The sequence below is a fragment of the Callospermophilus lateralis genome, chromosome 8 (assembly GCF_048772815.1).
Source record: "Callospermophilus lateralis isolate mCalLat2 chromosome 8, mCalLat2.hap1, whole genome shotgun sequence".
Lineage (NCBI taxonomy): Eukaryota > Metazoa > Chordata > Mammalia > Rodentia > Sciuridae > Callospermophilus > Callospermophilus lateralis.
Genome location: NC_135312.1, coordinates 91,552,864 through 91,569,865, shown reverse-complemented (window position 1 = coordinate 91,569,865; position 17,002 = coordinate 91,552,864). Strand labels below are relative to the sequence as shown.

General features: G+C 34.4%; 1 protein-coding gene across 1 annotated transcript in view; it reads left to right on the top strand.

Moving 5' to 3' along the window:
* The window catches only part of Bank1 (B cell scaffold protein with ankyrin repeats 1), a 281,934-nt gene that overhangs the window by 68,770 nt on the left and 196,162 nt on the right, over window positions 1–17,002 (top strand). The window contains exons 4-5 of the mRNA XM_076864747.2: window positions 5,839–5,977; window positions 15,715–15,854. Coding sequence (XP_076720862.2) covers window positions 5,839–5,977; window positions 15,715–15,854 — 279 coding nt within the window. The remainder of the gene's footprint in view (window positions 1–5,838; window positions 5,978–15,714; window positions 15,855–17,002) is intronic.

Here is a 17,002-nt window from a genome sequence, read left to right as displayed (position 1 = left end):
CACTATGGATTTGCCTCCTGGAGAAGTTCCGCTCCCTGTCCCCTCATGTTCTGGAGACCAGCTTTGGTGGATTGTTAACTGAAGCACTGGATGATATTGCTGTTGTAGCCCTGGGTGCCTTTTTACTTTCCCCAATGCTCTTACTTTCCACAGAGTTTAAATTTTTTCCTAGGCTTTGAAAAATCTTTCAAAACAGCAGAAAAAAAAATTTTTTTTCAGTCTCCTCAATGTTTTTTCCACACACTAGTGAAGATATGCCTCTAGTATTCTATTTATGTATGTTATTCTTGGCCTCTTTGAGAACTCCTTAAGTTTAAATTTTAGATTCAGGTTTAAATCTTTTTAACTCAGCCTGTTTTTTAAACTTTCTCTAGAATTGTCACACTTTGTTCTATTTTACTATTTTTAAAAAATGTTTTCTTTGTTTATTGCCCTGAACATTTGTTTTTCTAGCATATTTCTCTTGACTTTTGTCTTGTAGGGTAACAGATCGTGAGTGATATAAAACTAATGAGTTCTAGGTCTGCCAAATACATCCACTGTTCAAACAATTCTCATGCAATTCTTGCAATTCTATCTCCTTGATCAAAAAGCCACCTGGGAGGCTTTCTCCATTTGGAACAACATTCAAGTCACAACTGGACCTCATTATTCGGTAGCTCCTCTTATTTATGCTGTTATTCCAAAGTCAGGATTCCATAATTATTTCAGGAAAATCCCCTCATAGTAGCCATTCTTAACTGGGGGGGGGGTAATTTTGCCCTCCTTATACCCAAGGGACATGTGGCAAGTCTGTAGGCTTTTTTTTTTCCCTTTTTTAAAAAATTTATTTCTTACATACATGATAATAGTGGAGTGCATTACATTCATAATTATCCATTCACATCACAATTTTTTTGTAACTCTGTATATAGAGTATGTTCACACTAAATTATGCCATTATATATGAGCTCTCTTATTTTTTTTCATACAATTCTTAATACACCTTTATGCCACCATATATCATATCTCTGTTTGTATATAAGGTATGTTGACGCCAAATTCACATCTTCATACATGTATTTTGTATAATGATGACCCTCTCCTTCCATCATCCTAGCTATTCTCCTTCTCCCTCTCTTTCCCTCCCACCCCTATTCCCTATCTAGAGGTAATTTTCCTCCCATGTTCTCCCTCCCTACCCCACTTTGAGTCACCCCCCTTATATCAGAGAAAACAGTCGGCATTTGTTTTTTTGGGACTGGTTCACTTCTCTTAGCTTTTTTTTTGTTGTCACAAGTTGGGGAATTGCTACTGGCTTCTAATGGGCACAACTAGAATGCTATGAAACATTCTATAATTTACAGAACATTCTGATGACAATGCGTTTTCTGGTCTAAAAATGTCCATCTGATACTGCTCAACTAAAGTAAATCCTGTCCTGAGTACAGGAAATGTATCCACCTTCTTGTCATAAGTGAACCACCTTCAAACTTTCCCACCATGGCATCAAGAGTTCAGTGCTCCTGTCAGAGACTTCTCAGGAATCAGTCCAGATGTCCATAGTCACTTGTTTGCACTGCCTGGTCTTTAAAGAGATCCCAGTCACTTCTTTTTACAGTTTAACCCAGGGCTATAAGGGGGATTCGCTGGGTTGGGCACCCCTCTCAGAAGCACTCCCTGAAGCTTCACTTCTCTTATCATTTTTGTGAACTCCCATCTCAGACTTGGTATGTATCTTGATATCAGACCCTTATATCTTTTCTGAAATGGCCCCATCTTAATGAAAGACAAGGGTGAGCTTATTTTTTATCTTGTTTGATCTGTAAGTAGCGCTTTAATAGGTCATTTTCCCTTCCTTTTAGAAGAAACCGCCCATTGCAATCTTGGCTTTTCTGCCCCTGAATCTTTTACTTCCTTTAGTAGAATCCATGGATGCTCCTTTAATATCTTACTCTCCCACTTCGGCTATCCTGATGATAAAACTGAAATATTTTTAAAACCAATTCAGTCACTCATTGATTTCTTGAACAAATTGAGTTCTTAAAGTCATAGCACAGTCACAGAAAGCCCTTTAAGTGGCTTTCTTAACATGTTATCTGTAATAATTTCATTAAATTGTTTTTCTGTCTGCATCCTAGAACATGGTATCTTCCCTAATGAAGGCCTTCATTCAGAGGACCTGTTCACTGACACACCTCTGTGGCTGAGACCATAATGAGTTTCTAAACCCACAGAGAAGATCACAGACTGCATAATTAACACCTGTTGAAAGGTCAGAAGACCCTGTGAAAGAATGAGACTCCCAAGGACCTTAAGAGTATCAGAGATCTCCTTCCAGTTCACTCATTGGCCTCAAATTCAATTTAAAATAATATACAAAAGCTATCAGCATCACCCAATGACAGCAAATCACAAAACCATTTGTGGTAACCAACTCTAACTTAAATCCTGATCCTTTGATTTAATTTAAAAGAACTGTAAAGGCAAAACAAACTGATCACATACGTTAATGCCTAAAATGTCTCTTTTGTAACATGCTGCCTTTTGGGAGAGGAGTATTTACAGTAGTCAAGGACTCTTTCTTTTAATCAAATGGCTCTTAAACTACTGAAAGGCTTTTAGAGAATACAAGGGGAGGGTTTTTTTTTTGTTTTGTTTTGTTTTTGTAGGAAAGATAAAACCCAGAGGGCACTTAATCACTGAGCCACATCTCCAGCCCTTTTTACTTTTTATTTAGAGACAGAGTCTCAATGAGTTGCTTAGGGCCTTGCTAAGTTGTCGAGGCTGGCTTTGAACTTGCAATCCTCCTGCCTCAGCCTCTGGAGCCGCTTGTGTTACAGGTGTGCACCACCTTGCCCAACTATAAGGGGAAGTTTTTAAAAATAATAATGCCCATTTCCTACTTCCAGCAATTTATCTAGATATAAATATTCAGTTACATCCTGTGCACCGAGAGTTTTAAATGCTTTCCAAGTGATTCTGAAGGTGAGCATTAGCAGTCAAACCATTGCCCTAATCAACTTCTACTCTGCTGTCACGGACAAGATGCATCCCCGACTGCAAAAGCCTACACAGCTCTAGTTTAAGATGTCCCATTGCACTTAGCTTGGAGTAACATTCAAGGTTGTGACCCATGCAGCCAAACTTCACCCATTCTCTGAATCTCAGACCCAAATAAGGCACATGCAGAGGTGTCAGAAAGAACAATAGCAAAACAGCAACTTCATAACTGATAAAATTAACTTAAAGGTCATATGAAAGTCCTAATACTTTCTCCATTGAGTTCAATGTATCCATGTAATCAAGGTCAAGCCCTCCACAAGGATTAGATCTAGCTGAGTGCTAGGGTGGTAAGGAACAGTTTTAAAATGTTATGTTTTTACAGATTTATTCTATCTCAAAGAAATATATACAGAATATCTCTAATCTGCTTAAGTCTTACAAGATTATACAATGGCATGAGAAAATAAAAACACCCTCAGAACATTTATGATCTAGCTGGGAAGCCATGACACAGATATGAAGAACAAAGACTGGAGATTAGGATTTAGCATTGGCCAGATGTGGGGCATGAACACAAAATGCTCTAATATCCTTTCACCTCTTTGTTGTTGTTGTTGTTGTTGTTGTTTTTGGTAATGGGGATTGAACCCAGGAATCCTTAGCACTGAGATGCATTCCCAGTCCTCTTTAATTTTTATTTTGAGACTTGGTCTCACTGAATTACACAGGCCAAACTTGAACTTGCAATCCTCCTGCCTCAGCCTCTGGGATTACAGGCATTTGTCCTTGTGCCTTGAATGCTCCAAAATTCCTTGTGGGCGGAAATCACAGGGAGAATTTCATAGACCTGGTAAAACCTGAGTTGGACCTTGAAAAGGAACCTACAGACAGGGTAATAGAGGGAGAAAAGGAACTAAATAACACAAACAGGATGAGCTACCTAATTTGTAGAGCAAAATGAAAATGCAAGGTCTTTGTTCAAGTTATTGAATATTTTAGGAGAGTGACAGCAGAACATTAAGCCAAGGGCAGGGCCTTCTCAGTGTGGGGCCCTGTGATTGTATAGGTCATAAGCCCATGAAGCCAGCCCTGGGTACAAATGAAGATGTAAATCCCTCATTTGGAGAGGTCAGTATGCTTGTCTTTTGTTTAGAATTTTTCTCTGGAAATTGTCAAAAGGCGGAGCCCTGCCCTCTATTAAGGAGGGAGTCTGTTGCATAAGAAGTAGGCTGTGTGGATACTCAGGAATGAGAATGAGTTGGTTGGGTGAATAAAACATTTGTCGCGTACACCTGCACTTACCAGCTTTGAAAAGAGCAAAGTTAAAACAAAGAGCGATTTAAGCATAGAAAACAGCTCTGAAGAGCTGTGAAGCTGCATTCTTGAGAAAACAGACCCACCAAATAGGTTGTGATTATGTGACTTAAGATTTAAGGTGAAGTGACAAGAAAAAACAAAAGAAACTAAGGGCTTATCTAGAAGGGAGTCCCTGAGGGAAGGAGGTTGCAGACGTGAGGAATGGAGGCTAACATTCCCAACCTGCCCTGGCGTCTATGTGGGCAAGAGCAATAGGTGGAATCATGGGATGGTGCTCCTTCCTCTGAGATGAACCCTTTTCTCCATGTGCAGTATAGCTGGTGAGGGGAAATTTAGTTTGAAATATCCTACAGACAAACATTGGGAGTAGACTTTGGTAAAAAAAAAAATGTCTGAAGTGTATTTGTGTGTCAGCTGAAATTATTTGTATCATCAACATACTGTTTGTAGAAACTGTTACAACTAAGATGTAAGTTTCACTGATGTGTGATTAATGCTTAGGGAGAAACATTTAAATAAGAGAATTTTGAAATCACGGACTTTTTGATAAACATGGCATACAAGAGTACATAAATGAGGTTTCTGTTATATTTAGTGTAAGGCTGAAATTTAGTATGACTTGGAAGAAAGTCTTTGAAAGGTATTATCTGTGATATCTCATGATTATGAAAGGAATATTTTATTTTTTCAAAAGGTTAGCAAGGTGTGAAGAAAAGTGTGGAAGTGAGATAGTACAGATTAGTCTCCAGAATGCAACTATACATATTTGTTGCTCTCTTCCTGAAAGAGAAAAGTAACCATTTTGATTGTATGTGTGTGTGTGTGTGTGTGTGTGTGTATGTAGTTTCAGTTATGATTAAAAGAGATTTAAAACAGACATTTGATACATTTTTATTCTTTCCTTTTGTCAGTATTAACTTCAGAACTTCTCATTGTCAGTAATTTTCTGGATATTTTTGTCCAAAAATAAATCTTTCAATAACACTTTAACTTCATATACATAAATGTACTTTTTCCAACTTAATTAGATCTCAAAACTTGTGGATATATAACCTTTGGTCAACTCAGAAATTTTCACAGATCTTCATATAAATAAATAGTAATCAGAGAATGCTTATATATAATAAAATTACTAGACATTAAAAATTTTCATTACATGTAAATGGTAAGAGGTCTTAAGGTTAAACTTAAGACTTTCTCATTTACAGATTAAAAAACCAAGTTCTAGAAAGTTGAAGGGATTTGGTTGAAAGTTGAATGATAGTCCCATGCTGGTCTGTGAAAAGATGCTTTTACCCAAGGATAGTATGCCACAGTAGGAAGAGGTGAGAGGAAAAAGGAGTATTGGATAGATATCAAACTGATAAACTTAAAGGGTAGTGAACATCACATTTACATATTTCATGTCTGAATATGACTAGAAATACAAATAGGATTGAAGACTTGCTCAATGATAGGGTATAACCTTTATCACTGATAAATGTAATGGATTCTTTGTTAAGGTAAACTGAACTGTGTTATATTTTTACCTTATAGAATCCCGGTGAGATATTCATTCTTTTGAGAGATGAAGTAATTGCTGAAACTGTGGAAGTTGAATTTACATCAAACAATATGCACATTAGAGCACAGCCGGCCCTTTGGAATAAGAAAGTCTGGTATATGAAAGCTTTAGGTAAGAATTTTTTATGCTTTAAAAAGTATAAAACATCACTTTGAGTTCCTTTCATTAAATTTATGATAAATGGTTTTGCTTCCCTACAGAAACTAATATATTTCTGCAGGTGTTTCCTGTGTTTAGTTTCACATACCCAAGGTTGTTATTATTAATCTGGATTTGCAAAAGTAAGAATGTGTAAATTATGAGAAATGTGATTGTGTACCATGTAGTAAAATGACAGCCAGTAACAGAGAGCACTTTAATATAATCAGCTAATAAATTTAGAACAAAAATTATTTATTTTATTGTAATACTCAGATTAGCAGATATTTGGGTTTATTAAAATAAATATTCTGTTTCTTTTCCTTTTTGCATACCCCCTATCACTGAAAGTCTCTGAATATATTTTTGGTTTTCTGGAAAGCATAATTCTTTTTCAGTATTTTCTAATCATGGTTTCTACATATAATCTGTCCATCATTTCTTTATTTCATTTATGAAGCTAAAAATCATTTGATTACCCAGCTTTGCATACAGCATGATTATTGTATTAGATATAAAATTCCAGACAGAAAAACCATACTTGCCACAACAATTGTAACTAAAATAAAAAATATAATATATAATTTTTGTATGTTTTGTTATGTTAAGACTACTTGTTTTTATTTTACTATATCCTTTTATAATCAAAGAATGAAATTACTTCACAAAATATTTTGCAATGAAAATATGCTTCACCTAAGAATTTGGAATTGTGATAGAAATATTTAAAGTCAAAACGTATGTCAAACATATCTTGAACTCCTCTTTTTTCTCCTCCTAGAATGTCACTTTTATACGGAACATTTATAGAGCATTACAGACCTTTATGTATTTTAGGCAAAAATGTGTTCCCTCTGTGGATTTCCTTGTACAACTTGGGTTGGAGTTGGATTATAAGAAGGAAGGACTTTCTACTAGGACTTCATAAACATTTTAGACACTGCTTCTTTTCATGGACAAATATACTTACAAGTGGGATTAAAAAGAACTCTTTTTTCTTTCTTTCTTCTCACTACTTTATTAAGTCACTTTCTTTTTTAGGAGGTGGGGACTGGCAATTGAACCCAGGGGTGCATAACCACTGAGCCACATTCCTAGCCCTTTAATTTTTTTGTTTTGAGACAGATTCTCACTAAGTTGCTTAGAGCCTCATTAAATTGCTAAGGGTCATCCTGAACTTGTGATCCTCCTGTCTCTGCCTCTCAAGACACAGGCGTGTTCCACTGTGTCTTTGCCTTATGTGATATTCTTAACTGATTTATGAATAGTAATTTTTAACTAATTACTTTTAGAGTTTAAATTAAATTTAGTTAGAATAAATTATCGCAGAAAAAAGTCAATATTTTAAATTAAGAAGTACTTAAATATTTCCCAAGTAAGAGATCAAAATGTCAAATAAAATTATTCACATGACCTAAGTTTTTTGCAGATAATACCTAATGGCTAAAAGTAGTGTAAAGAGTAAAATGTGCCAAAGTTCCTGAAATCATGAAATTACCAGATGGAACCATAAGGGAAATACTTCAAGATATTGGGATATGTAAAGATTATTTGGATAAGATCCTAAAACACAGGCAGCAAAATCAAAACTAGATAAATGGGATTTTATTAACCTAGAAAGCTTCTGCACAGCAAATAAAGAAACAACCTAACAAATGGGAGAAAGTATTTTTAAGCTATGTATCTGAGAAGGGAATAAGATCTAGAATATATAAGGAACTCAAACAACAACAAAAATAATCCTATTAAAAACTGAGGAAATGGAGCTAGGGATTTGGCTCAGTGGTAGAGTGCTATGCCTAGCATGCATGAGGCCCTGGGTTCAATCCTCAGACCACACACACACACACACACACACACACACACACACACACTATATATATATATATATATATGAAGTAGGGGCAGGGAGAAGGAGATGATATGAGTTTGCAATTTTTAAAGGATGTTACCAATAAGTATATGAAAAATTTTCAACATTACATCATCAGGGAAATGCAAATCAAACCATGACTTATTATCTCACCCTAGTTAGAATGTCTGTTATCAAAAAGACAAAAGATAACCAATGCAGGCAAGGATGTGGAGAAATTGGAACTCTTATTACTATTCATGGGAATGAAACTTTGTAAAGCCATTATGCAAAACAAAATAATGGTTCTTCAAGAAACTGAAGTTAGAATACTACATGATCTAGCAATTCCACTACTGTGTATATTTCTAAAGGAAGTGAAATCATTATGTCAAAGAGATACCTACACTAACATGGCTCCTATAGCACTGTTCACAATATAGTCAGGATATGGAATCAACCTGGGTACACATGTGCACATTTGTATGTATGTATGCAATAAAATATTGTTTATTCATTAGAAAAATTGAAACCCTGTCCTTTTAACAAGAATGGACCTGGAGAACATTATGCCAAGTGAAATAAGCAAGTGAAAATGACAAATACCACATGTTATAGCTCATTTGTAAAAGTCAAAAAAAAATTGAGCACATAGCAATATAGAGTAGAATAAAGGTCAATAGAGGATAGGAAGGGCGGGGAGGAGGTGGGATGGAGAAAGGGTAGATAATGGGTACCAAAATGCACCTAAGTGAGGAAAAGTAGTTATGATGTTCTTTGGTACAATAGGGCAGCTCAAGTCCACACAATTAATTATATATTTCAAAATAACTAGAGAAGGGTTTCTCATAGAAATGATAATGTATTTCTCATAGAAAAGATAATTACTCTTATTTGATCATTACACATTGAATACATCTATTGAATTATAATGCCATGGTCTATAAGTAAGTAAAAATATTATGTCTATTTAACATAAGAAAAGAGAAGATAAAAAGATGCCAAAGTTCAAATTGCTTATCAGAAAAGTAGGAAACTAACTTTCCTTCTCTCTGAAGATATATAAGTTCATAATATTGTCTACATTGTAAAATAACAAATATGTCATCAATCAATAAATAAACCACTAGCAATCCTGATTAAATTTCTACAAGTTGTTCTTTCTACTGGTATATAGAAATTAATGAGAGATTTTCTTTCAAAGTGCTTGTTGCTATGCCACAATATACAAAATGTTCATATGAATCTGTGTGGAAATATAGACAGGAAATGTCTCAGCAGATGAGGCCAGAATCTTACTTTCTCTGGTTTTTAAATATTTTGAACCCTAGTAAGAACTTCATTTTATACCATGAGCCAGTCATACACAGGTACCTGTTCAAAACCAAAGTTTTAAAAGCAATATCATATTAATGGTTTCCGCCTCATCACGCAGAGAGCTTAGACAATGTCATTCCCATTTTTATAAATTAAAGCTGAGCAAACTAAAATGGGAGTACCCTTGAACCCATGTGAGAAATAAGTCACATAGGGGTAGAAAAGTGTTATATCTCTGCTTACCCATCAAAGGGGCCATAGTTGACATGTCCAAAACAAAGACAGGCTGACATGTGAATAGCATAGCAAATTCATTTAGTCAAAGTTTTATATGATGCTGGAAGCCTCATAAAGAAGACCCAAAGGGCTGGGATTGTGGTTCAGCGGTAGAGTGCTCACCTAGCACTGGAGGGACCCGTACCTCATAAAAATAAAGGCATTGTGTTGTGTCCATCTACACCTAAAAAATAAATAAATAAAAATTAATTTAAAAAAGGAGACCCAAAGACCCAGAGAAAACTATTGTTATGTTTAGTTTCAATAAGGAATGGACAATGTATAGAATTGTAATTGGACCAAAGATATCTAATGATAACCAACTAAGGAAGGCAACCCAGCCAAGCCTGAGTGTTCAGGATTCCTTCCTCCAGGTGTGGACTAAGAACCTCTGAAATGAGGGCCTCCAAGGGAGAAGGAGAGGGTGACCTTTTGAAGTATTAAGGCTTGCTTTTGAAAGGAAACATTCTAGTTGTTGGAACTACCTTGGAAAAGCAAATTCTGTTTTGTGACTCCCTTCAAGTAAGAAAAAGGGGTGGGAGGTGGTAGGATGGTCAGATAGTCCTTAGTTCTGAGGCCCTTCAAGTCTCCTCCAGTTCAAAGTACTCAGCACACTAAGGCATCATAATCTGGGGTGCTGTGTTTTTAACCCAAAGAGATATTTAACCAAAATCTCTAAGAGTGGTATCAAGAGAGTGACCTTTGAGATCTGTTTACCTGGAGTATAATTCATTGAACCCATAAATTGGTAGAAGTACTTTAGCATTAACTTTAATGACTTACTTAAAAATAAATATGCATAGGGGTAGAAAGGTGTTATATCTCTGAACTAAAATAGTAACAGTGTATTATGTGATTACAGCATATGGATGAGTGAACTGATAAACAGCAATATTATAAAGAATGGGAGGAAAGAATTGGGAATATTCTTTTACAAGATAACTGCACCATCTATAAAGTGTCATTATATTATTTGAGGGTGGAACTAAGTTTGTTAAGATATGTATTCAAAACTCTAGGACAATCATTAAAAAATTTAAAGAAATAACTAAAACTTAAAATGGGATTTCTAAAATTCTCAAACAAAACTGAGAGAACAGAAAGAGTTGAAGTTGGGAGGAGGAAAGTAGAAAAAAATTCAGTGAATAAGAATGTTACAAATACACTGAGTAGTAACCGAACTATGACTAAAGCCTGGTGTTCACTACTGAAGTGTGAATGGTCAAAGTATACCAATTAAAAGACAGATTGCCAGAGTGAATAAAAAAGCAAGACTCATCTATATGTTTACATAAGAAAACTCACTTTAAATATAAGACACAGTTAAATAAAAAATAAAGGGATGGAAAAAGATATACCATATTAACACAAATCACCAAATCTGGACGACTGTGTTGATTACAGACAAAGAAACTTCCAAATAAGGATAATTATCACGAATAAAAAGGGCCATTATGTTACAATATAGGTACAATCTCCAAGAAGATAGAACAATCCCAAGTATATATGCACTTAACAACACAGCATCAGGGCCAGGGTTGTGACTCAGAGGCAGAGTACTCACCTAGCATGCATGAGCCACTGGGTTTGATCCTTAGCACCACAAAAAATAAATAAATAAATAAATAAATAAAGGTAATTGTGCCCACTTACAACTAAAAAATAAACATTAAAAAAGAACATAAAACATATAAAGCAAAAGAAAACTGAACTGGAAGGAGATATCAAAAAGTACACTATTCTAGGTGAAGATTTGGACACCTTTTTTCAGTAATTGGTAGAGGACATAATATCAGTAAGTATATAGTTGTGCTGAACTGTATTATTAATCAACTTGATTTAATTGACATTCATACAATACTACATCCAACAGTAATAGGATGTTCATTCTTCTGAAATTTAAAAGAGACATTCACCAAGATAAATCTCATGCTGGTCTTTATAAAAATCACTTTGATCAATGTAAACAAATAGAAACCACAAATTTCCCTCAATGGAAATGAAATAAAAATCAATAACAGGATAATTGAAAACTTTCCTAAATATTTAAAGGTTTAAAAACAAGATTTAAAAAGCAAGATAAAAAAATGATTTCAAATACATGAAAGTATAACTTTACCCAAGTTTGTGAGATGCATAGAAAAAAATGATATAGATCATCTATAATAGAAAAGAAGAAGATCAATAAAAGACCTAAGATCAATAAAAGATGCCTATACCTTAAGAAAACAAAGGAAAATGAGCAATTTAGGAATAAAGCAAGCAGAAGGAAATAAATTATAAAAATTAAAGCAAAAAATAATAAAAGAGGAATATAAGAGGTAAAATCAACAAACTTCAAAGATTGTTCTTTTAAAGATCAATAAAATTGATCAACTTCTAGACTGGCTAACCAAGAAAGAAAGAGAGAAGACAACAATTTCCCACATCTGAAATACAATATCAGGGATCATTACCACTAATCCTTGAGCACTTCAGTGATAACAAGGGGTACTATGAACACTGTAAGAGTTTGATAACTTAGACCAATGGGCAAATTCCTTGGAAGACATAAGCTACTAAAACTTACTTAAGAAATGGATGTTCTGGATTGATCTGTATCTTAAATAAATCGAATATTAATTTTCTACCTTCCATAAAAGCTAATACAGGGCCATTTTCACGTGGTAACAATGCAGAAAAAAACAGCTCTTATGTTCATGTACAATGATGCTGACTAGTCAGGAAATCTTAAAAGATACTTTTTTCTTTGCTGCCTCTGTACCTTTGACCCACTTCCACATTTTAACCTGATTTTTTTTTCATTTGAGAACATATCCTCTAGCTTTTTCTCATCTCCCCTTTCCACTCAGCTCCATAACTTAATAAAATTGTAATTACTTTATTTTTCAAGAAAACATACCTTTCTGATGGTATCCGTAGGTTTATCTCTGACAAGGACTTTTGACTAAAGCAATTTGAAGTTACTATGGTTCTAGCTTATGTCTAAATATATAAAAACCTATGTGAAGCATTGCAACTTGAAAGATTAACTAATTGCTGTGCAGAAGGAAGAGTGTATTCCTTTGGTATTTGTAGCATAGCCAGGAAAAAAAAAAATAAAAAACAGCACAGCAGGGAGACAACTAATTAAAGGTTGAAAGGAATGCATAATATATCTGAAAAACATAGATTCCCTTTATTAATTAGGAAACTCCATTCTAGGTAATATGAATTATAAATTTTATTTCATTAAAAGAGCTTGAAGACACTGCAGGACATGCCAAATATATACCAAACATACTTAGGGAAAAAGCAACATTGACAAACAGATTTCTATGATCAATTTGTGATTTGAACATTTTAAATTGTGATTAATTTTTAGGCAGGACCAAGGTTTTGAAACCATCTTTATTTAATCCTAATAGTCAAACCAGATCTCGTGGAAATATTAGTTGAGTTCATCTACCATTGAAGGTTAGGACTAAAATTGGCTCTCAAAGTCAGATGGTTTCTCAGATAATGAAAATAACACCAGTAAAAGAGCTCTCACTGGGTTTGTGAAATCGCAACTGTTATGGAATAAGTAAAATGTTTTTACTATTCAGAAATACCTTGGGATTGTATTTTCCCTAAATTGCATCAGTTTATGCTTAATCTGGAAGAAATGACCAGTCCAACCATGGAGAAAGAGAAAGTTATTGAAGTCTTTTTTGTGATGTGATTTATCACTCAGATAGTAAAAATTAGAAGCAAATAGATTTGATTACCATATTTAGTCTGGAAATAGAAAATTAATATTTTTAAAGAGACAATAGCATTAAATGGCCTAGAGTTTGAGATTTGAAATTTAAATAGCATTCCTTTTTCTTTGCTTCTCTGTATGTGTTTATATCTGATGGAGGGAAGGGGCTCCATGTTTTCCTTCCATTGTGGGTCTTTTTACCTTTGCACAGGTGACTCTCACATGCTTGCTTTGTTTGATGACCTTGACCTCTATTTGTGTGCACTTCCAGAGTTAGATATTACCTGTTATCTCAGTCTAGATGGTAAACAGCAGGATTTACTTTTACTCTTTTCTATTTAAGTCTTTAAATTATTTGGTTTCTATTTCTTCTTCTTTCTTTCTTTATTTGATTTTAAGTCGACACATAACTATTTATTTATTTATTTGTTTGTTTATTTATTTATTTATATGTGGTGCTGAGGATCAAACCCAATGCCTCACACATTCTAGGCACGCACTCTACCACTGAGCTACAACTCCAGGCCCGTTTTTTTTTTTTTTTTTTTTTATTTCATTTTTTGAAAAGCTATAAAATGTAGTCGTAGTAAACCCATGTTAAAGTGAAATTATGGTCAAGCAGTTCAGGTACAGTTCATGAAAAAAACAAATTGATGTGTTCATAAAAAACCTGATGTAATGATACCATGATAAAGGGGGCCTCCCAACCAAATGATTTCATAAGTAGTTATTTTCTAATATGTGGGTGGAAACAGTAATTAGGTTTGAATTTAGTAACTGCCACTCAACAGATATGAAAATACATGCAGCAAACATGATACTTTGGAGGGCATTTCTTTGAAATATTGCACTAACAAGAACATCATTAGATACCCTGGTAAAGTTGTAAGCCAAGTAGTGACTATATATCAAAAGCAAATCCATTCATTTTCATGTTGAACTCTAAAGAAATTAGAGAGTTTTAAGTGTTCTATAGCAAAGAACTACCACACTCAACCACTGAGCCACATTCCCAGCCCTATTTTGTATTTTATTTAGAGACAGGGTCTCACTGAGTTGCTTAGCACCTTGCTTTTGCTGGGGCTGACTTTAAACTCAGGATCCTCCTGCCTCAGCCTCCCGAGCCACTGAAATTACAGATATGTGCCACCAGATCCAGCCAAACAGATCTTCTCACTAGGCATCTTTCATTCATTGCCTGGCATACTTTCAGTAGGATAACTCTACTAATCTTTTTCCCAGTACATGAAATCAATATCTTCTTCAAAACTATATTCATGATTTACTACAATAAAATAAAATTTTTGAAAAAGCATCTTCTGGAAGTTTATAGAAACTCATTTTATTGGCTCCAGGGATTCTGGACCCCTCTTTACCATCACCACCTTAGCACAGGTGATGTGTTTCCCAACTTTGAGTTTGGGTTCAGGTTTCTCTTATGTCCTCTATTGGGTGAGTACTTCTTCAGGAAGACAGTGATTCTTCTTTCGTACTGCGAGTCAGTATCTTGTCAAGAATATGGAATGAGGACAGAACAGCTCCTTGACCTAGTTAAGCTTAAGAATGCTTTTGTTGCCTTTAAATTTCCCTGAACAAAATTATAAGAGCTCCATTAACTTTTCTTCATGAGATAAAGTAAAATTAATGCTTGAGCCTTAAGAAATTTTAAATATTCAAGTCTGTTCAAGGCTGTTGATTTTATAATTAATGACTTATCCCAAACCCACACGTTTTGAGTGACAATTTTCCAGGAGAATTTGAGAAATATCTCTGTAACAAAGTGAAAGCTTTTTAAGAACTGTCCTACAAACAAATTTAAAGAGCTAAATTTTGTTTACTTATGTTACAATAAAACAGAAATTTCTCTATTTTAATGATTATACATTGTTATTCTTTCATGGTTAGCCTCTGATTTTTACATAACTTTAATTATGTTGGTATGATACCGCAGAATTCACAGGGAATTCTACCTTGAATAATTTGTTACTAAAAGCTTTGGATGAATGTATTGTGTATATACAGGGCATGCTTAAGTATCAGAGCATTAGACCTTGCTTTCCCCAAGGTATTTCATTCTGATCAATTGAATACAAATTCTGTAATTTCAATCAATGCTGCTCTTTCCAAACACGATTTTGAGAAGCTTGCCTATAATTAATTAGAATTTTCTTCATAAAATTGGTAACAAACACCTAAATAGCTAGCTTTTAATGAATGACTGGACTTTTATAAATTCTAAAGAATTATGTAATGATGATTATAGATCTCTACCCCCCAAAAAATGAGTAAGTAGGAAGAAAGGATTTAATGCTTTGCTTTTATTATAATTTTAGCATGTTTTAATATGTTCTTTTACATTAAAAAACAATTAAATTGTATTTTATGATTTTAAGTACTAAGGATAAGAAAATTTAAGTGATAGGCATTAGTAAAATTGTTAGTGAATTCTTAAAGCCTTACTTTATGTTCTTTAAAATATAGAATGTTATGATATATGTATTATATATCCCAGCTCCTAAATCTTATTTGTGTTTTGATAAGATTTCCCCGCTGGTTCAGTCAATGTCAGTGTCTACTGTGATGGCATCATTAAGGCCACAGCAGAGATTAAATACTATGCACCAGAAAAGGCAATGGAAGACACACACAGAGCAGCAGATCCAGGAGAGGGTTTGTGCAAGGTAAGTGAGCCTTTCCATGAAGTTAATCATAAGCCAAGCTAATGCGGGATAAGAAGATTCCTGCGTTGGTACAAAATTTGAATGTTGATTAAAAAAGAATTAATTGCTGATCAACACAAAGGGAAGATGTGAACCTCCAAGTATAGAGATTCAGGAAATGACTTTGCCTTCAGTTCAAGTCATTCCAGATAATGGCAATGGGAGAGAGTTGATGTCCATTACCACATGGCTATTGTGATAGGTTCTGTTGCAGAGCAGATAAGAAAGAAAGGGGGATCAGAGAGAACTCTAAGGAAATGAATTTCATCTTTATTCAGATCTGGACAACACAGATAAATCAGATCATCTATCTGATGGAGGTGAAGGACTCAGACAAACCAAAATACCACCAGAAAGGGAGCATGTTGTGTTAACCTAGAAATTGTTTTCATATGGTCATTTCCAAGCTCAGTATATTTTTCCTAATTTCATTTACTACTGTATCTCAGAGTGAAAATTTTTGTTTTATGTGATTAGTGTTTATTAGGAACTTTCTAGAAAGTTTAAAATTTCCTAGGAGAGATGCAAAGAAGTATCTCCAAGCTCAGGTTTTGTTTCTCTCATGTTACAAAGTATTATTCTCCAATGATAATTTTGTGAAGCATTCCTAATTTCCTTTAAGGGCCCCTGTTAGGGACTGTTTTTTTCTTTTTTCTGCAAATGCCTGGCCCTTGTGGATGTTACAATGCAACAATCACATCTTGAGGAATCTGAAACCATTAGCTTAACTTCTGCATTTTATTTTTTTGTTACTTGACCTACTTTTACTAGGAAGCTGGCTTAATGTAAAACTTTTATCCTTGGTGTGATTATTGCATCAAATTTTCAGAGTGAAAAAGTCATTTCTCTTTTCTAGCTAGTTGATAATTAGAATTTTAATTTTGCTTAATTGCTTTGCTGGAAGGGAGGCATAAGGGAATCAAAGTGAAGAAACAGGCAAGTGGATTGAACAACGTGATGTTCATGATCACAAATTTACCATAAAATACCCTATAAAATTTGTAACAAAGCTGTTCATGACAGTGAGGTTGACAGGTTGTCATGAAGTTTTCTGTGTTTAAGCTAGTTTGGAATGGAAGGCTTTGTTATATATTTCCTGTGACACATTT